We start from the raw sequence: 26,236 nt of genomic DNA on the forward strand, positions 1-26,236 counted from the left end.
TAATTTTAAAGATGCCCATAAAGATTTTTTTCTGTAGATTGTAGGCTCTTCTATACAACCTTTAATTGATTATCAAGCTAATATTACAGAGAAGTAAACTACACTTAACAGGTCCGTGTTACCTTCTCTTTCTGTACTAATCTGGAGTCTGAGGCAGTAATTCTTCTGAAATGATACACCTCATTCCCAAAATGGAGAATATCCTCAGCAAGAAATCTCCTATTTCTTAATTCCATCTCCTGTAATATTTTAAGACAACCATGTATTACTCTCTGTGGTAGTTCCAAATTCTTTACTGCTTCTAGAGTATGTAACATGCAGTGCACATGTTCAACATGATCAGAAAGTCAGGCTTTAGTATTCATAATCTGTTCTGCATAGATTTAAAGAGCAGGATCACAGGGAGGCTGGCCAAGTGCCTTCCCACTGTGTTCCAAGCAATCAAATTCACCCATGTTGACTTAGCTTTAGTACAGGCAGAAGGGTGATTAGCTACCTGGTAATTACTGTGCCACTGCTCTGTGCACTCAGAATCTTAACCAGAGGTGGGATCCCACCATACAAGCAATTTCCCTGTTTCACCAATAAATTTTTGCTTATTGAAAGAGCAACGTGAAATTGAATCTGACGGAAAATTAAAGAGGAACCACAATCTTTTAGCTACAATTGACAAAGATGGCAGAGCCCTTGTAAATGCTGGCTTTTTCACTAAAAAGATAGAAAATGACAAAAATGGAAAGAGGAAGGAAAACAGTAGTAACATAATCTATGTTTTAACTACATACAGTGAACACACATTTATCTAACATCTCCAATACCTTTCTGCTTATCTGCGTTTCTAAATAATGTATCTGTTCTTCTTCCCCATACCATTTTTATGCAAAATCGCAGTTTTGAATAAAAATTAAGTGGCTTCTGTTGTACTGTAACTGGAAATGCTTTTCAAAATGTGCGTGCATCTCAAAAATAAAGGAAGAACACTTGTATGCTGAAGAAGTATACAAAGAATATATCCTGAATTAAATTTGTAAGGCCAGTCAATAGGTCTGTTAATTTCAAGCTAATGTACTTCTAAGTGGATCACTATCGCAGTAGTGTTATGAGTATCTGTTCAATCTTAACTAGTTTCCTGGTGATAGAATTAAGCTATTGCTCATGAAAAAGCCATTCAGATTAAGTGTTTAATTATAAAAATACAGATTACGCTTTTTTTTTTTTTAAGATTTCTGGAAAAGCTTGCTAGAATTAAAAATTATTAAAAAAACCCCATGACTGCAGACATATATTAATACAACAGTAACACGTGCCAAAAATACAGTTGTAAGTAACATCTATGATAAATAGAAACAAAATATTTTATCTGTGTAGTGATTTTTAATAACTGGTGATGGTGCATGAAAAACTGAAAAATACTGTATTTGTATTGCATTCTTGGTTTTGTCTCATGGTCACTCATATGAAAAATGGATCTTTATTATCTGCATCTATTTCTCTTTTTTCCTTTCACTGTTCAATTTAAAAAATAACATTTCTTTCTCAAGTATTATGGGGCTAATAATGATGAGAAAAATGGACTTATGTCCTCACAGAGAAGTAACCAAAAACAGTAGAGGAAATACTGAACAACTAAAATATCTTGTCATGCAAACATAATAAAATTCAAATCCAGGAAAGAGTAAGAAATATATTAAATAGTTCCTTTTGCACCTACTGATAACAGTGCTGGTAGGTTTTTCTCTGCTTTTCTTTTATAAGACATCAGCTCTGATTGTGGACTGCATTTTTTTAGGTATACATTTGTTGCAGAAGCCAGACAAGATGGAATGGAAAGAGTCCTGATGGAAGATTTTGAGCAAACCTTGGTGGCTGCAGATATTCTTCTTATTCTAGTGCACTTCCCAGCCTATTAATATAATTGTCTACTACTGTAGCATCAGCAGTTTTCAGAGTATCACTAATACAAACAAGTGATAACACATGGTGATGAATCAGCTGAATACGATGACTTCAGCAAAGACACTCTGGGTCTGAGGCACTTCAGTCCAGTTTTGTCCACCTTTTGGAAATCTGGGACTTTGTTTAGCTTGACTGAGTCAAAGAAATCTAAACAAAGAGATCTGTGATAAGACACAATTTGATCTGTTTAAAAGTAGCTGTTGAAAAGAGCCTGCCTCAACAGTAAGTATTCTCAAGGAGGTTGGGATTCTTGAGAGCTGTTTATTCTAGCAACTAGAACATCCCATAAATGTTTCTTCAAAAAAACCCTTCTGAAGTAGACAACCGGATGTTCACTTTCTTGAGTAATCTATCACAAGCAGCAGAGTATTAAACATGGACCATTCTACTGAAAGCTGACATTTAAACTGTAATTGTGACTATGGATTCTTTTTAGGAAATGCATGACAAATCTGAAGAGGATTTTAAAATAAATTAGTAACTTCTGATACTGCAACCCAACACTGCAAGTGATCCATGCTGAAGTCATGAAACAGGAACTCCTGCCTAACACATAACACCTGCAGCTGGATCTTGTTCTGTTACCGGCACTACATGCTTTCAACAACAAAAGATCTCTTCTTATGTTACCCTAATGTGGAAAATAAGATAAAATTCAGAGTGTCTTCTAAGTAAGAACATTCTAGTGAGAATATACAGCAGGACTTCAGAAAGTCAGTAAGGCTGCCTAAGTCATCGCTTAATATTTGTGAAATTCACTAAATATATTAAGTGTTTATATAACCCACAGATTTTTCAACCTTTACATATTAACACCATTCTCCATTTTGTCTTCATATGCAGCAACTGGGTTGCAAGGTTTCTGTCATGAGGATACAGATAGGAACATAGGTGTGCGTAAACAGAGTGTTTCTCTCAACCTTGACAATGACACACCTTTGTGAGGGCAATAGGGTGTGCCTGACAGATATTCTGAAAGTGAAGATGCAATAACATTTTCTTCCTAAATTGGAAAAGCAGTTATTATTTATAAATGATGCTTCTGAATATATATGATATTCAATGCAATTTTTTTATATGCCATTTATATAGTATGAAAAATATATACTGTGTCTCCAGAGGTGTGTCTGGGCATCTTACTACTAGTAACATTCATTTTTGTATTTAAGGATAGATTCAACCTCTTTGGGCACTCAAGCCCAAATCCTTACTTGGATGCTTAGCTGTCTTTGATCTCTGGACATTTTAGCTTCAGAATTAACTTTGTGAGAATGTATAAAGATTTATAGTATTCAATTCTTAGTTTGGAGCAATTATCAGACACTGCTATTAAGAACTTTGCCACAGCTTGTTTTGTCCTTTGTCCACCCACTGCTAACAATGGAATGGATATTCCATAATTCAAAATCTGTAAAATTAACAAAAATCTTGTGGAAATCTGTAATTGAAAGGTTTACATTGTAATTAGCACTAGTAATTAAGCACTACCCATCATTCATAACAATGCATTCTAACTTGTGTTAAACTGCATGAAGTCATTGTGAGATGCCATATTAATACTGAAAGGATAAAATACATTATGGGTATGCTGCAATTTGAAATAAAGAGATGAAAGCCAGGAACTCTCTAGCACGGCCAGGGATACAAGTATATTGCTCCAAAATCCCCTAACACCTGCACCTAGCAGGTTCTGAAAGCAAAAAAACCCAGAAACTTAAGCAGCACTACCTACTCCAGATTTGCACACACAGCAGCATGATCATCTCGTTCCCATATGACAGGGCTGAACCCATGTGTATTTTGCTGAAGAAATCAACGCAGTTTCGCTTACATGAGTCGCTGAAAGAGCCTGTCCCTGTTTTGGGGATACAATGAGCACACAGGGACTGAGAAGTAGTATTTTTACTTGTGAGAGCACAGAACTGACTTTGGGAAAAAGCCACCAGCAGAAACCTCCATCCCATCCCACTCCTCCAGCTACGGCCCCAAGGCCCGCGCAGGAGTTAGACATGCTAAGATGGCGGCCGCAGGAGCAAGGCACTTTCGGAGCAAGACCCTACGCCACTCCTCTCTCGCCCTCCACCCACCTCCCAGGGGCACTAAGATCACTGCCAGAGCTTCATCCCGCCTCAGGCACCTCAGTCAGCTCTGCACCTCCCCTCGCCTGCCCTCTTTGAGGGCGGGGAACTGCAACGATTCGCCTTTTCAACTGGCTTGGCCTGAGCCGGCTTCCGTCCTGCTAGGAGGCTAGCTGAGGGGAGACTGCGCGCGGCAGGTTCAGAAGATGGCGCTCGTCGGTGGGGCGGCGCTGGCTGGTGCGGGTTACTGGGCCGTGCTCTCCCGGTGCTGCGGGAGGGTCGTGGTCGCCCCTCTCTTTGGGAGTGCGGCGTATTCCTCCGTGCCTGCGCTGAACAGCACGGAAGGCCAGCAGAGGGAAGGTGAGAGTGGCCCGGCCTAACCTGTGGTGGTGGCGGGGATGTAGCCGAGCAGGGGCGGAGGGCCGGGGCTGCGCCTGGCTCCGGGCTGGCGGGGCCCGCAGGGCGGGCGGGGAGCTCAGGCCCGTGTCCCTTCTCCCTTCCTGGTTGCAGGTGGCTCTGAAAAAAGACGTTTTGTTTGCAAGTATTTGCTGGAGAGCTTTTGTTAAAAAAAAAAAAGTTTATGGTAAAAGTTACAAATTTTGGCAGGGCAAATACTGTAAATAGTCTGAAGAAACAAGTGAGCAAATTGGTGCTTGCTGGACATATTTTCAGCTCAGGATTACAGTGGACCTGCAGTGCATTGGGTGGTCTAGGTGTTCCAAATGAGACTTTCATCGTTTGCTAAAGGATCTTTACTCATATTAAACATTTGATATCGTGCTTATCGTGGTTTAGCCCCAGCTGGCAGCTGAGCACTGTGCAGCCGCTTGCTCGCTTCCCTTGAAGCGTGTCTTTTTCTAAAGCACCACAAAAGTGGCAGGTCCAGGGATAAAAGAATACTGTATGTTAGCTGTTGCAGAGGCCCATATGTATTATTCAGTTTAAATTTTTATATAGTAAAAAAAAGAAGAACAGAATTGGAGCCATACAATACCTAGATAAGGAAAACAAAAGAACTGTGAAATTCACGAGTTTTTCTGAAGCTTATGTGGGGTAGGGTTCTAAGACAGATTAATGAGGCAAAAAGAACACAAACATCCACTCCTAAATCCCATTCAGGTGGTTTTTCTTAAATTTATACTGTATTGTAATATGGTGACAGTGTATTAAACTTAAAAAACAAACGAATAAACAAACACAAGCCCAAACAGGACACTAAAAAATACATTTAATCAGATTGACCTTCATTTTTCTGAGTATTACAAAGGACACATTGGGGTGGGTTTTTTGGAGGGGGAAGTACAAGTGATTAATTTAAAGTTTGGGGGGAGAAAATGAAGACAAGAAAATGAAGATTTCTGTTTAGATTGAAAATCTAGTGGTGTTTGGTATCTTCATGCTTCCCTACGAGTCCCTCACTAGAGCTCAAACTGAAATCAGTTGGTTAAAAAGTTGAACCAAATGGTGGCTCAGGCCTGCTAAAAAGGAGTAAAATCTTTCACTTTCTGTTGCAGCTTTTCTGGAACTGCTCAGTAAGTCAGATCAACATGGTAAAATGGCAGAATACAAACCCATCAGTTTGGTCCCTATCTCCAGCTCAAGAAGAAAAACAATTCAATGTGCTAACTGTTTATACAGAGGTTAGGTGAGCTTGAGATTGGCACAGAAGAGGGTGTAAAAATGTACTCTCAGGGAGAAGGGCTGGAGCCATGTAATTCTCCTTTTGGTAACAGTGAACTGTTAAGTTTAGCTGTCTTGTACTGCTGTTGGAGAATGATTGTGACTTAACAACTGTGTCGAAAAGAGAAAAAGGAAGCACAGTTATGAAAGCAAAAGTGTCCTTTCTCTCATTTAATTTTTCTTTCCTCCTGCATCAAGCCAGAATATATGATGCTAGCAAAATGCATTTAGGCATGTAACCACTAAATTATTAACGTGTTTCTAGGATAGACCTAGATGAAATAGTTTCCAACCTTTTTTGTAAATCTCAAGTTTCAAAAAATAAATGAGCAGTCTGCAGTAGGAGTGTCTGATCTTCGTGTTCTTCCACATGAAGATTAGGAAGTATTAGTGTATATTGTCCTTGGAAAATAAAAAGCATACAGGATTATGCTCCCATGCCCCAAAAAAACCAACCACAAACAACCTACAAACCCTGTATAAAAGTTTGTATTGAAAAATGTTTCTTTTTCTTTCAGCCTCATCAAGGAGAAGAGGCAGGACACCACAGTTCATAAGATCAGTAAGTACTGAGCCTATTTGCAGTTAACTTAGAGGTGTTTGAAAAAGTTTTCTAAACTATGTGTCTTAATGGTTTGTCCAGGAACCCCTTCTGCATTCAAAGCCTGATGAAACAGTCCACTGTGACTAAATTCCAGAACCAGTACCTAACTTCTTTCACCTCCCAGCTGTTTTGTCTGTGTTCTCATAAAGGCAAAAGCATTAACAGTAACAAGCAAACAATTAGCTTGTATTGCCACTGTGTACTGCAAGCCTTAAAAGCAAATTAAAGTTGCATTTAAAATAAAACCAGACATTTTCATGTTGTTTTCAGCATGGGTTTCAAGGATTTGAGGTGGTTATTTTCTGATGTAATTAAAAAAAATCCCATATTGTGCATAAGCGGAGTTGGTCGTGCACAGTAGAAATAAAACTGATGTCTGAGCATTTAATTACTGAGAGTTTTCTTATTTATTCCACACATAAATTTCAAAAGCAGTATCTGTTCTCAGTTTTAAAGTAAATAGTAAATGTGTCCTTTAATTTTTTGTTCGTTTAAATTCCAAGAGCAGATTCAATGATACACCAAAGCAGTCAGACTAGCTGACTGTGTATATCCACTTGTCTTCAACCCTTCTAAATTAAAAATTAAGTTTTTTGGGAAAGAAACAGTGACTTGAATGTTTGAGTTTAAGAGCATTTTACTGGAACCTTGATTAGTTATTAAAGGAAATAAGCTATTTCTGCAATACGGTCAGGTATCGTTCCTATACTGGAATTTTTGTACAAGGCATTCCAGATTTGTTAATATCTATTTCTTTTAATATGAACTTGTTCAGACTTTCAGAATTTTAAAGCTCACTTTCTTACCTTCACCGAATGCTTGGGCACTTCAGGAAATTGAGTTTGCAATTAAACGCTGGTTTGATTCCCCTTCTCCCCCTGCTGATTTATCACAACACAGAAAGATGATATGGTCTTCTTTGTAAGCATTTCTGAAATAAAATGCAGTTGAAGATTAGGAAGCGCTTGCTACCTAAGCTTTGAGAGGCTATCTTTTAAAAATTCCTTTACACATGAGCACTAACATTTGATGTAAAAGTATCTTGAAATGTCTAGCTTTGGGAATTTATTCCTGAAATAACTTTGTGTGTGTGCTCCCAAAACAGCATCAGACTTCTATAATTTTCAATTTATTAGCATGCACCTCCCAGAACTGAGAAGATGGCTGTTGATCAGGACTGGACCAGCGTTTATCCAACAGCAGCTGCGTTTAAACCTGCCTCTGTGCCTCTCCCAATTCGAATGGGTTACCCAGTGAAGAGAGGAGTACCTCCACCAAAAGAAGGCAACTTAGAACTTATAAAGGTAAGATGCATTCCATTGGTGTGTGGTAACTTTTAAAATTATTGTTCGCTAAGACTGCATTGCTCTGATTGGAATATTTGTATTGGATACTGTTTTCTATTATTAAATAGGATAATATTCTATTTAATTTCTAAACTAAATGGTAACAAATACAAATGTAAGGAACAAATGAACCAAATCAGGAAACTTTTTTAGGATTATCATGCCCGTGAGTTTTGTAATGGGGCTTAACTTCAATCTTCTGCTGAATCGGACTTGAGTTTTCTTATCCAAATATTTTATTAAGCATATTGAGCTACCTTAACAAATGTGAAAAGTGTAATCAGATTTCAGTAATATCTCTTTATTTGTGAACAGACAAAAAGCTATTATTTTGGTAACTCTTAATATGTCTGTTTCAGATTCCCAATTTTTTGCATCTTACTCCTCCTGCAATTAAGAAACACTGTGCAGCTCTTAAAGGTGAGGGTTTTTTTTTGTTTTGTTGGGTTTTTTCTTTTTTCTGTTTTTAAAAAACATCTCAGAGTTTTAAGACAACGCAAAATCTAACTGTGTATGATGAAGTAGAAGGTGAGACGTGGTCCATCTGTGAAGCTGGTTATTTTTCTGGCTTTGGCTAGTATTGTATGCTTTCTTGTTGCTGCATTGAATCATGCAGGTGGTAGGTGTGTATGTCTTAGGAGGTTTTCAGCACACCAGTAAGACTTTAATTTTACACAGAAATGCAGAGTGAAAGCTTGTATGTTTGAGGTACAGGCAGGGATGATGTGGAAGAGGAGCTGACCTATACCCAGAAGAACAGCTCAGATGCAGAACTCTGCAATGAAATGCATAGCAAGCTGGTTAAGAATTTGAGAGTCAGGATCAGAGGAGAAGCCAAAAAAGATGTGTTAGTGGGCATCTGCCACACACTGCCTGGTTGAGAAGAGGAAGTGAACAGCTGAAAAAAGCCTCACAACTGCAAGCTTTAATTTTCATGGGGAACTGCAGACATCCCAACATTTGCTGAAAGGATAACAGGATGGGATGGAAGCAATCTGGGAGACTTCTGGACTGTGTTGCAGACAATTTTTTGATGCAGGTGCTGGACAAACTCTCTATGAGAATGTGCTGTGTTGCACATGCTACTCATAGGTGTGAAAGAAGTGGTTGAGATGTCAAGGTCGATGGCAGCCTTGGTTGTGAGAAGATGATCTTGGAGTTAAGATCTTGAGAGAAGTGAGGAACGCAATAGTGTATTGAAAGCAATTTCTTGATGCAGTTGATTGATGAGTTGACTAGGAGACATGCTCTGTTGGATTTCTTATTCAGAAACAAGGAAGAACTGGTCAAGTATGTGAAGCTTAGGGACATCCTTGATAACTGGTCATGAAACTGTGGTGTTTAAAATCCTGAGAGAAGTGAGCAAGACAGACAGTGGAACTACAGTCTGGACTTCAGGAGAATGATTTTGGTTTATTCAGGAATCTGCTTGGCAGATCTCATGGGGGACCTCCCTGGGAGTAAAGTGGCCCACTAGAGCTAGCGGATGTTTAAGTTCAGCCTTCTTATAAGAGCAAGAATGGTCTGTTCCAGTGTCCAGGAAGTTAAGCAAGTATGGCAGAAGGACAGCATGGGTGTGCAGGGAACTCCTGAGTGAGATGCAAAAAGGAAGTACACAAAAAGTGGAAGCAGGTTAAGACTACCCATGAGGAAGAGGAGATTTTTGCCTGACCATCTTCAAGAAGGGCAAGAAAGAAGATGCAGGGAATTGCAGGGCAGTTAGCCTCACCGTATTTCCTGGAAGCCATTTCCAAGCATGCCAAAATATGCTGAATAATGGTAGAGAGCACAACCTCAGCAGGTGTTCAGATAATAATGGATTGGGGGGAGAATAAGTGATACACTGGAGAGCACAGCTGCCATTCAGAGGGATGTCAACAGGCAGGAAAAAAAAATCTGCTGCAAGGACCCTCATGAAGTTAAACAAAGGCAACTGCAAAGTCCTGCGTCTGGCATTGAACAACCCATGCAGTAGTATAAGTGTGTGTGGGGACAAACAGCTAGAAGAGCTTTGCAGAAAACGCCATGTGGAGCCTGGTGGGCATTTGAAAGCTGAACGTGAGTCAGCAGTGTGCCCTTGTGGCAAGGAAGACTAACTGCATTCTGGGTTGTATTAACAAGAGTGTAGCCACCACATTCAGGAAGTTGATTCTTTTTCCTCTATTGAGTATTGCGTCCAGTTCTGGGGTCCCTAGTACAAGGCAGACATGGACCTGTTAGAGGAGGGCCACACAAATGATGAGAGGGCTGGGATACCTCTCCTGTGAAGAGAGGCTGAGAAAGTTGGGATTGTTCAGCCTGGAGAAGAGAAGGCTCTGGGAGGACCTTATTGTTGCCTTTCAGTATATAAAGGGGGCTTGTAAGAAAGGCAAGGAGAGACTTTTCACTGAGGCTTGTAGTGACTGGACAAAAAGACAATGGTTTTAAGCTGGAAGAGGGTAGATACTTAGATTGGACATAAGGAAGACATTTTTTTACGATGGGGGTGGTGAGGCTCTGGAAGAGGTTGCCCAAAGAAGCTGTGGATGCCCCATCACGGGAAGTGTTCAAGATCAGGTTGGACAGGGCTTTCGGCAGCCTGATCTAGTGAAAGATGTTCCTGCCCATGGCAGGGTGGTTGGACTAGGCAAACTTTGAAGGCCCTTTCCAACCCAAACCATTCTATGGTTCTATTTGGCAATTGCGAGACTGCATCTGAAGTACTGAATCCTTGCTCGGGAAACCTGGTACAAAGAAAGGCATTGAAATACTGGAGCAAGTCTAGCAGAGACCCTGCTAGACTTACCTAAATGAGTATGGTTTCTAGAAATAGTACTTTTTAAAAGATATATTGCAAAACAACAAATATTACTTGGAGTGTTTTCTCTTTATTATACAGATTTCTGCACTGAGTGGCCGAGTGCTTTGGACAGTGACGAGAAGTGCGAACAGCATTTTCCTATTGAAATTGAAACGGTAGATTATGTTTCTGCAGGGACATCTATTCGTAATCCCAAAGCAAGAGTGGTGACTTTAAGAGTAAGTAGTATTTTTGATAAACAGCCTTTGTTTCAAAAGCCAAATGCTTGACTTTCTTTTCAAAACATGTGCAAGTATGATATGTTGTAAGGAAATGAGGGAAATGGTTTACTTAGCGTCTGAATAAAAAGCAGTGAATTTCCTTAAGTGTATTGCAGCATGTTAGAACTGAGGTTGTATGATTATGGATATGTACTTATAAATGAAGACTAAGCTCTAATATAAACCAAATAGTGTACCTTCTGAAGAATCTACTTATAGAAAAGGCTGTAAGTGCCTTTGTGCTCAGTGTCTTCCTTAGACTCTCTTATTGCTCATTTATAGACCCTAGAAGTGCACAGGTATTGAAAGATGTGTCATATGAATGTGATGCTACTATTAAGTATTGAGTTGGCAGGCCTCCAAGCATTAGTGTGTATGCAGTAGGAGCAGCAGCCTTCTGATATGGTATACTTGAGGTTGGAAGGGAGCTCAGGAGTTTTCCAGTCTGACCTTCTGCTAAAAGTAGATATGGGATCAGACCAGGTTACTTGGGACTTTACCCACTTGGGTCTTGAAAACCTTCAGGGCTGGAGACTGCACAGCCTCTCTGGACAACCTGTTCCAGTGCTTGCCTGTCCTTGTGGTAGTAAAGTTAGGATTGGGCTGTGGCTTTTGAACATGCCTTTTCAGATGAGATTTGAGCCTGTCTTGAGCAGCAGCAGCATTGGAGTGAGCGATAGTTGTGTTCTAACTCTGTCAGCGTAGCAGTTAGAATACTGCATGATACCACATACTCATAACACCTATACAACACCTAATCATGGCAACTTTGAACAGTAGTAGTTCATTTTGTCTGTAGGAGTCACCACTTTATGTTGTAAAAACTTCTGGGCTGAAATTTAATTTGGTTTGTCAGTGGCTTAAATACACATTTCACACCACTGTTAGCAGTAACTTTTACCATCCCCTTGCAGTTAGTGCACACTAGAGGTTAGCCTTTTGACTCCTAATTCAGATCCATGGTCAAGAGCAAGTTTTCACAAATTTGTGTGCATTAGAAATAAAAGGAGATGGAGTGTAACTGTGAGAATAGAGCCCCCTGACTTCATGCTGGGTTGTGAATGTGTGCAGAGGAGGCACACATTGGCCCCTCCTTGCTCCCATATTCACTTGTCTCGATGGAGTAATGCTGCCATTTGCAGGTCAGTGCTGGGCATGGTGTCACAGGTAGGCGCAAGAGCTCAGCTGCTCAAACAGCCTTGAATTTCTTCCCATTAAAAACAACAGATGGTGAGTGTATTGTAAATTCCTTGCTTTCTAAATCATATAAAGCATTACCAGATATAAATGTCTTCTGTTAAATGTGGCTGTTGAGACTCTACAAGATGTTGGACTAGGGATTGGCTATGCTGCAGTGGAGAGGATAATTCAAAATGATACACAAGTAAGCATGTCTGTATTATCCTGTCTAAATCTGTCCATTAATGTTAACTGGCTTTGGTACTTGTAAGGCATTATGTGAATATGTATTATGCATGTATATTAAAAAAAGGAGGGATTGGAGTGGGAGACAAAAATGGAACAGCTATCCATATGCTTTTACAGTTACTGGTGTTCTGATCCCAGACTTCATTAATAAATTCTTTCTCTGATTAATCTTCTGATTAATCATCTGACAACAAAATCTGCCTAGCGAGGGGAAAGAGAAGGATTTCAAGGTGAAAGCAGATGGCACTGGGTCAGATAGTGGTTGAGTTTCTATCAATGAGAGAGCATTTACTGTGCTTTGTGTTACAGACTATGATAAACTCGGGTGGATCTTGATGAGATTTCCTCTTTTAAATATTGTTTAAAAGTTAAACCTTTTTAATATTAATATAAAAATGATGCATTTTTTCTACCACGTATCATACTGGAGATACTAATTTTTCATCTCTTGTAGCCTAATGCCAATATTTCTTGTCATTAAATTTATCCTAGTCTATTCCCAAGTGGAATTGGCCATGTTGTGCCAGACAACATAGTACTACAGGTGTAAATTGAGACCTTTTTTAAAATCAACTGCTGGTTTTTGTGGACCTCTAACTTTTCTAAAATTCAAAATAAAATAGTCTGCAGCATTCCAGCTAACAATAAGCTGTCCAATTGCTATCCCAAGTAGCAAGTAACCATACAAATATTTTGCACTTTAAAGTGACTTTGGATTGGTAAGAACAATATATTTTTTGTGATACTGTAATATAGGCAACAGACTAGATAGCTTGTTTGTTTGTTTTTATAGGAAAAGCAAGTCGTGGAACAAAATCAGCTGTCTTAACTAAATTTCAGATGATCATACTGTATGAAGGCAGCATGACACAGCTATGATAATGCCATCCTTTTAAGACAGTGCAAAAAGTACTACTCAATTTGTTTTGCATTGTTGGTTCAAGCAAGCTAATGCTGGACGTCTGGGCTGGAGTATCCCATTAAGTTTAGATATCCATGGTCATAAAGTGCTGACGTACACTAGCAATTGTATGCTTGCCAGAAAGTTATTGTTTGAATATTCAGATTATATTTGCCTTGTTTTAAGACTTCTGACATGTGATACAATCAGAAGAAATTCTGCAAATGCATACTTAAGAGCTGTCCTTTTAGTTCTTGATAAAAGATATACCTGACTATCTCAAAGTATTTTCAGGGTGCAGAGATCGGATTTATCCAAGTAATTAAAGGTGTTTTCTCTTGTACATAAAGGTTAAACTTTCTAACCTGAATTTGGATGAGCATGCGAAGAAGAAGCTTATTAAACTTGTGGGAGAGCGGTACTGTAAGGATACTGATATGCTGACAATTACAACAGACAGGTACGGTTACAAGAAGGAAAAAAAATGCCTGTAGCAATAGTCACAGTATGGAAGGGGCTGGGTGTCTTCCAATAATATCTATTACTGTCTTGGTAAATTATTTTATTTTCAAGGCTGAAATATGACTTAAACACACCAGTACTCCAGTTCCTAACTGTTAAAATTGTAATTGACAAATCACATAAAGTCAAAGGTAATATTTCTTAAATATTGTTAGTTATCGGTGCTCTGTATTTAGAAGTCTCAAATGTTATTTTAACATAGTTGTCATGTTTGCCAACAGAACCCATGGGTTCTGTTAGTTTTAACAATGATCTGAAGAGTTTCAGGCAAGAAGAATGGCATTGGTGACCAGACATTTCTAAATGTTTTGATTTTTCTAGATATAAACAAATCGCTGTAGTTATTTAAAGTTATGTTCAGAAGGCTGCATTGGAGAAGTCCATTTTCTGTGTTGAATTCTGAAGCTTTTAAGAGAATACATGTATTCCTAAATTCGCAATACACCTTAATTCACAGCAGCTTTCAGTGAAAAACATTATTGGTAGTCTTTTCTGTCTGCATGTTTTTATTAGAATTGTTTTTCCCCTCTTAAATTTCCTGTCCTTTGGTATGATACACTGTTTTATTCTACATAAAATAAATACAAAATGGATAAAATTGTGCGTATCTTTTTCAACTAGACTTGGAAACCTGGTAGTTTACTGGGACTACTTGTCCAACCAGCAGTTTCATTTCCCTAGCAAGACTTATTTTGTGGCTAAAACATTAGGATAGCTGAAAGGAGCTTACCCTCTCACCATCTGTGAATGGTCTTATGCTGTGTTCCAGAAGAAACTCTTAATGTGCCTGTTGATATTTCACTTTATTTTTAGTAAATTCTAAGGCCCAAGCTCTGACCAGTATCCATTTCTTTAATACAGGATTTTCCAGGCTGGCATTTAGATTACTTTTAAACTGAGGCTCTTTCATTAAGAAATAACTCAAAAGCTTGAGTCCTTTTTGAAGTTTATTTGCTGGAATAGTCATAGTACATAGTCATTCAGATGAGTATTTTTTAGAGTGTCTCAGATGTAGTCTCACATGATTCAGTTTGTTCTGCATCGAAAAGGGGGATGAAGAAGCCTGCAGGAAGAGGTAAGTGTGAGAAAGATGGGATATTATGGTTGATCAGCATGAGGAAGAGATTAATGTCATCAAATTCTCAGCAGAAGGTTTTGATGACTAGTTTTAAGAAATACAGTTTTTGCAGGACTGTCTTATCCCAGCAAATTTTACTGGTGATCCTGTTTTAACTTTGTCGTGGTTTAACCTGGCAGGCAGCTAACACAACCACACAGCCATTTGCTTACTCCCTGCCCATAGTGGGATGGGGAAGAGAATGGAAAAGAAAAAGGGGAAGCTCATGGGTTGACATGTAGACAGTTTAGTAGGACAGAAAAGGGAGAGAATATTAATGATGCTGATAAAAGAATATACAAAACAGGTGATGAACAGCACAGTTGGTTACCACCCAGAGCTGATGCTCAGCTAGTTCCTGAGCTGCCTGTTCCTGGCCAACTCCCTCAGTTATATGCGGAGCATGACATCATATGGTATGGAATATCCCTTTGGTCAGTTGGGGTCAGCTGTCCTGGCTATGTCACCTCCCAGCTTCTTGGGCACCCTTTACGTTCTTGTTGGCAGGCCAGTGTGAGAAGCTGAAAAGTCCTTGACTCCTTGGCAACAACTGAAATATTGGTGTGTTACCAACATTATTCTCATCCTAAATCTAAAACACAGCACTAACCAGCTGTTAGGAAGAAAATTAACTCTATCCCTGCCGAAACCAGGACAGACTTACAGCTACATTGACTTAAACTTTTCTTCTTAAATCTTTGGCTAGATGTCCTGCTCTGAACTGTATTTCATGGCTGTTTTCACCAGTCATCCTCCTCCCTTCAGGTCTAGGGGGCAAAAAATAAATCAGATTTTAAGGGAATTCAGACAGCCTACGTTGGATTCCACTTTGGCACAGAAGGCAAAGAATTTTTTAATGTTTCCTGAAGATCTGTGAATTCTTGCATTTTGTACATTTTTCCTACTGCAGATGCCCATTCTTCTGTCTTCTTAACACTCATGCGTTCCTGATGTTATTCTTGATTACGTGTAATTCAGAAATGTGTGTGAATCGCACATTTCTCTAAGATTTCTCACATTACAAATTAGAAATTTTGATGGTAAGCTTAACATTTTGTTCAAAAGTATATTACATACATGCACTGATTTCAAAAAAACTAACTTTGTTTATGTATTTTCAGGTGTCCACTAAGACGACAGAACTATGATTATGGCATACATCTTCTCACAGTTTTGTACCATGAATCTTGGGTAAGCAATTGTGAATAATGCATGCTCTCTTGTAACTTTATAAAATATTCCAAGACTGTGTGCAGCTTAAAGTAAATTATCTTAGATTCTTTTCTTCTTCCACCTTGCTTTTTTTCAAAAACAACCAAGTTAAGTTGCTTATGTTTGAATCTTAATTCCCCAGTCAACTTAGAGTGCATTTCTCTAACTTAGCAAGTGCTATTCTGTTGTTTGTATACATAGTTTGCCTTTTTTCAGAATTTCTCTAGTTTTTGACCTTAATAAGAGATTCTTTCCCAATACTTTGTTTCTCACAACAACAAGCCTAAAACTGACCCTGAGCCTAGCAGAAGACACCTTAATTCTCAGGATTCCTAAACGTATCTTTAGTTTGGCAGCATGTTGGGCTGCCTATGCACAATATGCAAGCATGAATTGAGTGCATCCCTAGAAATGGTGTACTCTGTGATTATCACTTGTTATCTATGCTTTTTTAACAGTGACCATGTTAGAAGATGAAAACAAGTATATTCAAAAAAAGCAGAGGGGTGTGTTACTGGCTTTAAAGCTATAAAAACTAACATACAGCACAGTATCTGCATTTTGCCTGATTCCAAGCTCTTATCTGTTACTTAGAATCCGTCTTTTCTTGGGCTCTTCCTGGGCTGCAGTAAACCATGGCTTTAATTTGGAAGTATTCTGTTTCTTAAGTGCTCTCTCACAGGTCTTGCTTCAAGCTGGATGAGTGAGGAGTTAGGCTGCTTTTCTGAGCTCCCCTTTGCTCGGAGAAGGGACATCCTCCCCACCTTCTGTTAGTTTTAGGATTTCATTGCATCAGAACTAGTGTCCTGAAAAAATATACAGTTATCATAACTCCTTAGATAAATATTTCTAACAAAGCAAGTGTAATGTAAACTTTTCTATAATTGTTCAGGATATAGTGTATTTGGAGTTTTTCCCAGTAGTTGGTTTTGTTCAATGGTTATACATGTGAAATATCCAATGTAAATATATTAAAGATACTATTCCAATTTATTGATAATGTGCTACAATTCTTAAGTAGTCCTGTAAATATAAGATATTTTTAGACCATAAATCTTTCTTTTACAGTGAATTCTTCAGACTTGTCTCTATTTTTGTGGTTAATCATGTTGGTTATAAGTATTGCCTTTAACAACTTTACAGCCATTTTTTTTACAGAAAACAAGGTGGCAGTCTGAAATGAAATTATTGTTGAAAACTCATGGTTATGTTTTGGTTAACTTTATTTAAATGTAACATATTAGTCACATTGTTTGAGACAGACAGGGAAAGCCACCATTATCAGTATATTTCCATAGATGTACTCTTTTGAATAAGTTGTAGCTGATTAGCTACAAAAATTCGTGCTTACTGTTTTCAGTTGTTATATAGTCTTTAAATTAAATCTCCATATTTAGCATTTTTATGAATTTTAGTGTTCTTGATTTTGATCATTGCAGTGATGATATAAAAAACATAATAAGGAGCATGAGGTGTATTTCCCTTTCACTGGAAGTTACAATTACAAAACATATCCTTCAAGGCAGAGTGCATCAAATTAAATTCAGCTTATACTAACATCTTAAAAGATAAACTTATTTCATGTTTCAAGTGCTTTGTACACATCAATATTTTTCACCCCAGCAGCATTACAAATCTTAAATTAATGACAGATCAGTTTCCACTATTAAGCAATGACAAGAGAGCTAGACACTGCTCGCTTTATTAATTGCAGACGAACACCACATCTTTTGCTCTAGCATTACTTAGCGATGGAAGACAGGGCTATACGATATTGCTACGTGAGTGTTCAGTGTGTATTGAATATGTACAAGTCTCTTGCCCTTTTATTACCTTTCAACTTCCATGTTAATATTTGATGAGTTCATCAGTCAGTTGTAATTGTCTTTGATTTCCATGAAAAATTAATGGTCTCCTGAGACGTGGGTTTTTTTATTTTGTGTGGTGTGTTTTGTTTTGTGGGTTTTTTGTTTGGGTTTTTTGTGGTCAGTGGTAATGCCTTTTAACAACTTGCTGAAAGATAGTTTGCATACATTTTGTAAACCATAAGCAAACAATATATGGTTTATTTAGATTTGTACAAATTTTAATATTGGAGGGGGATGGATGGGGATTGGCCTTCCATGTAGAACAGTAACGTCAATGCTATTTACAGAATTAATTGCAAGATTTGATGATTTTCCTAGCAGAGTGTTTTCATGCATGTGCATGATGGAATTCAATAAAAAGATGAGGACAGTGTTCCATTCTTGCTACATGAAGGGAAAGTCGGCTGCATGTAAATTTTTCCCTCAATCCTGAAAACTTTACCTACTATCTCTCTAAACATGGCATAACTGTATAATCCAAGTAGTTTAGGAATCTGAAGCCTTTTTAAAAGAATGGCAGTTCTTTGTGGATTTGTTGGGTATGCAGTGAACTATGTGCTATAAAGCTCCTTGCGTAGAGATGCATTTCCAGCAGAAAGTTACTCTTGAAGTAGTATGAAGAGTTTAATTCTGGCTTGTCTGTCTCTCTGTATGCATGCTTAGAAGACATAATTTATCAGTGTGTCAACAGTAGCCTCTGCATTACAGATTTTCCTGTATGTTTTTCTAGTCTCAGCTTCAATAAAAACCCAGGGAATCCAGCCATAGCTCCCTAATTCTATTGCTATTGCAATTAGAGAGCTCTAGTGGAATTAGTTTGCAAGAATCTTTGTTGTAATGGAGTCACAGTTGAAATATGCAACAAGTGTGTGCAGACAAAATAGAAAGAGGAGGGGATTACCAACAATTGGTACAGGTATTGCTCTGCCTCAAGGCTCCGAATTGTTAAGAATGGATTTCTTTCTTGCATTGCAGTATGGGGAAGAGTTTATTTGCTTTTAAATAAATTAATAAAAGGTTATCCAAATCAAATTTGGCAAACTGGATTCTGAGAGGTACCACAGCTGAAGGGAGGGAAGCATGGTGATAGGTTAACTGTGAAAGGCTTTGAAGGTAGTTTGGAGGATTGAACCTGGTGTAGAGACACTTTCAGAGAAGTTCGGGTGGTTTTTATAATCGTGTGTAAGAACATTTTTTTGAATGCATGGGGAAATAAGAAAAAGGAAAGGAATTGAAGGATCAACTTTACTTGACTTTTTTTTAATTTTTTTTTTTTGGTGGAAGGAATGAATGAATGTCTGCTTTGTTTTCTTTTTGTGAGTGTTAGAGGAAGAAGCAGTTTCCCACACTGTGGGAAGGAGGGACAGGGGAAAACAATCATCAGACTGTTAATAGATGGTCTGAATAAAGAGTTAAGATGAAGAAGCTGATAAAGGTGGCAGGAGCGCAGAAAGGTACATTCATGACTTGGGAATGAAGAGAGAGCTGAAGCTGCTTGATTACTCGTAGGAGAAGTGGGATACTGCTGTAGCCTTTGGGCTACACAACCCTACAAATGGGTAGTTAAAAATAGTATTGCATTTGAAACTGTACTGTCTTTCCTGTCTTCTCATGTTCACACAGAAATCCCATCAGTGGACTTGACCATGCAAAATTCTGCAAAAGCTGAGGGCACTCAGGACCTTTCAGGATTGTTAGAAATTACCAAAACACAGTGCAGTGTTACCAGTTGGTATTTGATTTGTATTTAAACAAATAAACCCCCTTTATTTAAAATAGATATGTGATGGTTTTCTTTCATGCTCTAGAATGCATTCCTGTAGTGGATAATGCTACCCTTGCTTTTGGCAAAGCGAATCTATAGTGCTTGTTATTTTCTGACAGAAAAAAAAAATTGTGCTTGTTTGTTTTAATAGAGGAAGTGAAGGAGGAGAGAAGGAAAAACATTAATTCATCCTCTGGTTCTTGATCCATCCTCTATTCAGATTCAAATGATATACACTGTAAAGCAGAACAATTATGGGAAGTTTTTCAGAATATTGGCAGCATATTGGTGGATTGATAGTAGTTGCTTGGTAAGACAGTGTGCTGTTTCTTGAGATGGATCTGAACAGTAGGAGTGGTATTAATTAGGGCTCTGCATATTGTGTTCTTGGTTCAACCTATTTGAAACAGGTTGGCTAATGAGGCTGCCTAAATCTAATTGAGAACTCACTTTAGTTGTAGTCTTTGTTACTTACAGATGCATGAGAAGCAAGAGGTGTACCTTAAGATCTCAGACTGATGGAGCTGGCACCTTAGTTTTGATAAATGTGGATGGATATCAGGCCCATGAGTTCAGTTATCTTTAAAGCATTCAGATTTTAAAACTTAAGAAAATAAATGCACATTCTTAAGTTTTAAAATACTTGGAGATCTTTTGCTTCCAGTTTAATAGTTTTCAGCTTATTAATCAAATATTTCTGTTTCATTAGCTTTTTGAATGTATTCAGTAGCTACCTGATTTGCACCGTCTGGTAAGAACTGAACTTACCTTTTTGGACTTTTTCTTTGATTCATTTCATATTATCCCCCAGGATCGTGCCTGCATTGAATTGGTCAATGAAAGGGTGAGATGTATTAGGTAGATTGTTAAACAGCAGCTCAATCAGTTGTATTTCTGCTTTACCTTTAAATGATGGTACTTCTTGACTGCTGTAACATTGCTCTAAACCTGAATGTATTTTTATGGTAGCAAGTGATTTTTAAAGAGTAAGAGTTTGCTGCCCTCATGTGGTTAAAAAGATCATAAACTGATTTCTTCACATTTGGCTCAGATTAATAGTTTATCACTAAAAAGTAAGGTTCTGTTATGAGTTGAAAGCAGGAAGGAGAAACAGGTGGAGCAGGAAGTTAATTTTCCAGTCATTATAAAGGGGAGGAATCTGAAAAAGATAGTGAGAAGGAAATAACTTACAGTTGTTTTAAACCAGTCAAGACTATAAAAAGGTGCAGTAATTTTCCTTGCTCCAATTCCATGTCGCTTTCAACATACACAAATGCAAGATGGTGGAGAGTGGAGGATATCATTCTGCATTACACAGCTGAAGTCTTGAAAGATTAGTGAAAAGTTGCCCTTGAATTTTCTATTCTTCCAGTGTATTTTTTAAAGTAAAAGGTCTAATCTGACATACTAAGAATAACAGTAATGCTGTACACTTGAACTCTCGTTTTTTCTAGTAGTGTAGTTACAGGAGTCTGATAAAAAAAGATTCAAGACTTAAAAACAATAATAATGAGGAAGGAATATTGAAGCAGGGATAAGTAGAAATATGTACAGTAATAGCCAAAGTGTCTTCTAGGTGCATTTCTTTGCATTGTAGATGTTAATAGTACTTGAAATGGAAGGCCAGGAAATTTAAAGTAGAAAGGTGAGGAAAGGAAAAAACTGCAGAATGGACAGAGTGACACTGGAAGCTTAACTAAAATTTATCTATGAACCCGAAAGCTGTGTAGTTTGAATTAATCTGAGGACAGTGTCCCACATTGTTTTTTTCATTCCTTTTTAAGTAAAGTATTCAATTGCAAGGCACTGGTGGGGTGGGGAGTCTGTGTATGCATGCAACTGAATAAATGTTTTTTACATAACCATTGGTCATAGTCCTAAAATCCATTGCATAGCTTTTCTCTAGACCTCAGTACTTTTATTGTATTGGGTTTTTTATCTACAGTCATTTTAAGCCATTACAAATAAGCATAACTTTTATCACTTCAGGTTGTACCAGTAGAACTTAGTAACAGAATTTTACTAATAGTAAAATAGTAGGAGTTTACCTTGTAATTCAACCTAAAATATGTGAAAGTGTATGAGTCCATTTTTGAAACCGAAGCAGGTCTTTGGCTACTTAAGTTTCAAAAGTATATTTTAACGTCATGTTCTGAACACTCAAGATGTTATGACACATGGTTTGTAGGGTTAAAATGGGTTTATTCTCATTTGTAAGACACTGTAGTGTTTACTAACGTTTTAAATTTGTGGGGGACAAAAACAATCAACTAACAACATTTTTGCGTGATGAAGACCTCATTTTTTAAGTTTCTTTCATTGTCTCAGTTTTCTTCATAATACTTTTAAACTGAGACTGCAACACTTGTACCATTTCATTTTTCAAATGAAAACAGAATTCCAGATTCACTTTTTCTGTTGCAGTAAATCTCGTTGGAAAGGTATTTAAGTTTCACTCAATACAGTCAGTTCGCAAAAATCTGGTTTCTGTTCAGTTTCCTGTTTGTGATGTATGTCTGGACCTGTGTACAGTAGGATAACTTTTCATTTTGAGGCATGGCCACCAGCATTGCAGCAATGGATACTGGCCTCTTGTAGCAGGGCTGAGGAATGCATTTTGAAATCTCCCCCTACTGTCAAATTCCTTCCTGCCTACCTCCCCCCTTGAAGTCAGATTTTATTTTAAAATCCATTTTGACACACCATTCTGCTGGGAAGGATTCCAAGAAAGAAATACTTAAAAGTTTCTTTGGCCTCCTTATAAACCTTCTTGTTCTGTGTCGCTCAAAAGAGATAGGGAGATCTTACTCTTTTTATCAGCATGCATCTCCAAAATCCTGTAAGTTAATGTGTGCAGAGAAGGATTTTCCTGAAGAGATAAATGTAATAACTGTAATTAGTTTTGTTTTCTCTGCTGTAACTTGAAGGTGTTTAAAAGTCTCACAATGATCTTTTGTTTGAACTTCAAACATGAGTTTGGTCCAGGGAGTGACCAGGGGCGATACCCATATTCCCTTACTCTTGAGAAACCCTATCCCTGTGAGAGAAGTTTTTACTTTAAAAATTCTGGAGTTCAGGAAAAAATGTCTTGGATAGCCCATATGCTGATAAACAAGGGATATGTAGAACAGGATGATGTTGTTAATTTAAAACTATGTGAATCTCCACATTGAATAGCAGTATTATTCAGATATACATGGGATACTTTACTATACCCACTTGTTCCACTACTCTTTTAGCAATACAGGCTACACTATGTCAGGGGTTTCCTCCCCCCGCCCCCCCCTCCCCCCCCCGAAGTTGAATGAGGCTCTTTTTTTACTTCTGTGTTGTATTGTGTCCAGGTTTTAATGTCAGTCATATGAGCCTTTTAGCAGTGTTAATCACTGTTTCTGGCTAAACATTTGGACTCAAAGATTTAAAAACCAAGAGATTCCATTTATCAGATACAGGATGCAGCATTTGTTGAAGTATTTTTAAATTCAGATAGACAGACCCAAGCACACCAGGTTGGGGGTGGGGGAAATAATCTTGGATCTTAATTAAAGGCTATTAAATATTGTGGTTTGACTGCAGTAACCTTGTTGACTAATGGACAGAATAAATTAAACCAACAAGACTCACTCCCCACCATCCCTCCCCAGAAAAACAAAAAAACCCAACCCTCCTGTGATTGCCAGCTGTATTTGAATTTTGCATAGCATAGCTAAAAATTTACTGAAGAGCTCTTTCTGGCAAGGGATTAAAAAAAAAAAAAATTCTGTATAATCCATATGATGTAAATGCTTAACTATAATGTTTCTTTGAACTTACTCCCAGAGACATATAAGTTTTATTTAGGCAGGATTTCTACAACAATTTTAAGAAAAGCATGACCACCAACAATAAAACATAGTTTAAATTGTGATTCTTACATAGTTGAAATAATGTTTTATTACTAATTAATGTTTAAATAATGAGATATTGTTTACATCAGTAAAGTACTAAATTATAAATACACAAATAAATATACAGTCTACAATATATAAAAATACAAATATAGCTACAAAGCATATTTACCAAAGTACAATAAACATTAAATATGCAAAAATAGCAGATTTGTAACATTTGAAATACTCTTAAACAGTCTGTGAAGCTAGAGGAAGGCCTGCTGAATCGGAGAAATGTTCAAAGACAAAATTTATAAAGAACAACTGCACAAGCCAAGTATTGACAGGCACTGGGATGATGACTCTGTGTTCAACTTTTGATCCTGTCTAATCTTATAACACTAGGTAAAATTTAGCACCTTGTGGATAGAGATTCTTTTGGGGAGCAACTTGTTTTGCAGGAAGAGGAAATGGATTAATTGGTGGTGCTTTTCCTTATGAGTCACCATTTGGTAACTGTTTTAATTGTGAAGGATTGCTGTCTCTCATCATAGGTTACTTGGTATGAGCTGTCTCACTTTCGTGTCTTATAGCCAATGTAAACATACCAAAATCATATGCTAGGGACATAATAGCTAGGTGGCTACTTCCAAAGCTTGAGCATTTAGGGTTATTTAAAATTACTACTTTCACAAGGTTTTTTGTTATTCATTATGTATAGTCCATAAGCTTTTTTCCCATTCTGACTTGTCTAGTTATATCTGCCAGATACATAAAGAACTTGATAAGTGGGAGGAAAGAAACTCATTCTGCACATAAAAAACTCTGAGGCTTGTGTTATGAGCCTTTTACTTTAGAGGAGGGGAAATATCTTCCATTGACAAATGTAATTTTTAAAGTGAATTGGTATAAGAGAGAAGTTTCTTCAAATTATTGTAACATTGTTTCAGTCTTGAGTAGTTTTTAAGAGGATGTATATTTTCTTTCAGAAAACTGAGACGTGGGAGAGCGAGAAGTCTGAGGAAGACATGGAAGAGTATACCTGGGAAAATAGCTGCTCTCAGAAAAATGCCTTGGATACATTACTTCGAATAAAAGCCTCAGAGAATGTCAGTAATGTAACTAAGGAAGAGCTTCTTGCATGTGAAGTAGTTAAGAATTACAGGAACTCTGTAATTGCACTTAAAAATGAAGGTGAAACAGAAAAAAATATGTCTCAGTATAAAGAATCTGTGAAGAAACTATTGAATATATAAGCATTACTGTGAGAGCAGACTCTGCAGGTACACCTCATTATTATGGAAACATTAAACTACTATGTTAATATTTCTGTATGATATGGATATATAATTATTCAGAACCTTAACCAAAAATAGGAAATTTGATGAGTTAATTTCAATACTAATCAGATTTTTCTTTACCACTGGATTTTCTTGTAATCATAATTTTCCTGTCCATGAATCTTGTTTTTGGAATAAAGTATGTTTTGAGTTGTATTGGTGACTTGAATGTTCTATTCTGTGCTTTCTTAACTTGGGAGATCCTGGTTCAGTCCTCTGCTTAATCACATTCTGACTTCTTATACAACTTCTTTTGGCATATAACTTAGAGCAACAGTGTCAAAAACAATGAAGCGACTTAGGCTTCTGGTGCCATTAATCAAGAGTCTGAAAGTTAAGAGCTCTAAACTTTCTAAATGCTTGTCAAATGTCACTCAGATTTTTCCTCTGTCTGTACTCCCTATCTGTAAAATAAAATAATGTTGCCAAAGTAGCTTTTGGAGAGGAAGCTTTTTGAGGAAGCACACTCAGCAGTGTGAGGTTCTCTCACTTGTCATCGTGAGGGCTAACAAATACCCGAAGTAGAAATTCCTGTCTCTAAAATGACGGAATAAAATAAGGTAGAAAATGGGATGGTAGTGGAAAGGTGAGCTAGCAGTTATTGACAGGATACCGAAGTACGTAAGAAAGGAAGAATGATGTGAGTTGCTGAAAGTGAGACCTGGCAAGTAGTGAGGTGAGTATATAGCTTAAATAGGAATGGACAAGTCTTGGTACCTGAGGCCTGTGGAGTTGTCTCTCTTGAATGTACCTATGCCCTTCAAGAAAAAAAGCAAAACAGTTGTAGCATCCAGCTTACTGCTGTAAAGCACAGAGAAAGAGATATCTGTGTTTATCCTGTATTTGGTAATTTGTATTTATTTGAAAGGAATTGATTTGAAACACTGGCATCACAGACAACTTTTATTGCCCTCCCATGATTAAGAAAAAACCAAAAATTTCAGCTTGAAAGGACATAAATAACTCTATTCTTGCTTTTAGTGTACCTTCCTGGCTTACTAAGATTTCAGCTTAGAGGGAAAGCCTTCATTTTCTAGAAGGGGCAGAGGGAGTTTTTATTCATCAAACTTAAGAATTCTGCATAACTGTAATGAACATAGCATGTGGCCCTGCCAGCAACTTGTTGAGAGGAAACAGCATAAGAATAAGGGCATTGAAAACTGAAGGGAATTTATTTCTGCAGTGTTCTGTGTGGCTTGACTCACTCACTGCTAGGATTTATCATTGTTTGTTTTGTGTTTACATACAGTCAAAGAGTATATGTATTCCCATTTCCAAAACATTGTCAGTTTTGGAAGGATTATTCTTAGATAGAAATTGTTTTCATATGGCGGAAGACTGAGTTTAATGCTTCCTGAGTTTTACTTCCTATGAGAACTTACCAGAGCTGTTGCTTAGATTGAAAATGCTCATCCTGTAATCCCAATTTTGCACTTACCAACTTGGTTATTTAGTGGTCCGTCCTTTTAGATTTGTATTAATGTGAAGTT

At 37.6% G+C, this 26,236-nt stretch overlaps 1 protein-coding gene across 1 annotated transcript; it reads left to right on the plus strand.

Moving 5' to 3' along the window:
* Nucleotides 1–4,185: 4,185 nt before the first annotated feature.
* MRPS35 (mitochondrial ribosomal protein S35) lies at nucleotides 4,186–24,902 on the plus strand. Its single transcript, XM_054837478.1, has 8 exons — nucleotides 4,186–4,394; nucleotides 6,233–6,276; nucleotides 7,455–7,622; nucleotides 8,024–8,084; nucleotides 10,543–10,682; nucleotides 13,404–13,513; nucleotides 15,814–15,883; nucleotides 24,396–24,902. Exons 1-8 carry the CDS (start codon nucleotides 4,241–4,243, stop codon nucleotides 24,660–24,662), a joined length of 1,014 nt encoding a protein of 337 aa, XP_054693453.1. The 5' UTR covers nucleotides 4,186–4,240; the 3' UTR covers nucleotides 24,663–24,902.
* The last annotated feature ends 1,334 nt before the right edge of the window (nucleotides 24,903–26,236 follow it).

This window comes from Grus americana, chromosome 1 (genome assembly GCF_028858705.1).
Source record: "Grus americana isolate bGruAme1 chromosome 1, bGruAme1.mat, whole genome shotgun sequence".
Lineage (NCBI taxonomy): Eukaryota > Metazoa > Chordata > Aves > Gruiformes > Gruidae > Grus > Grus americana.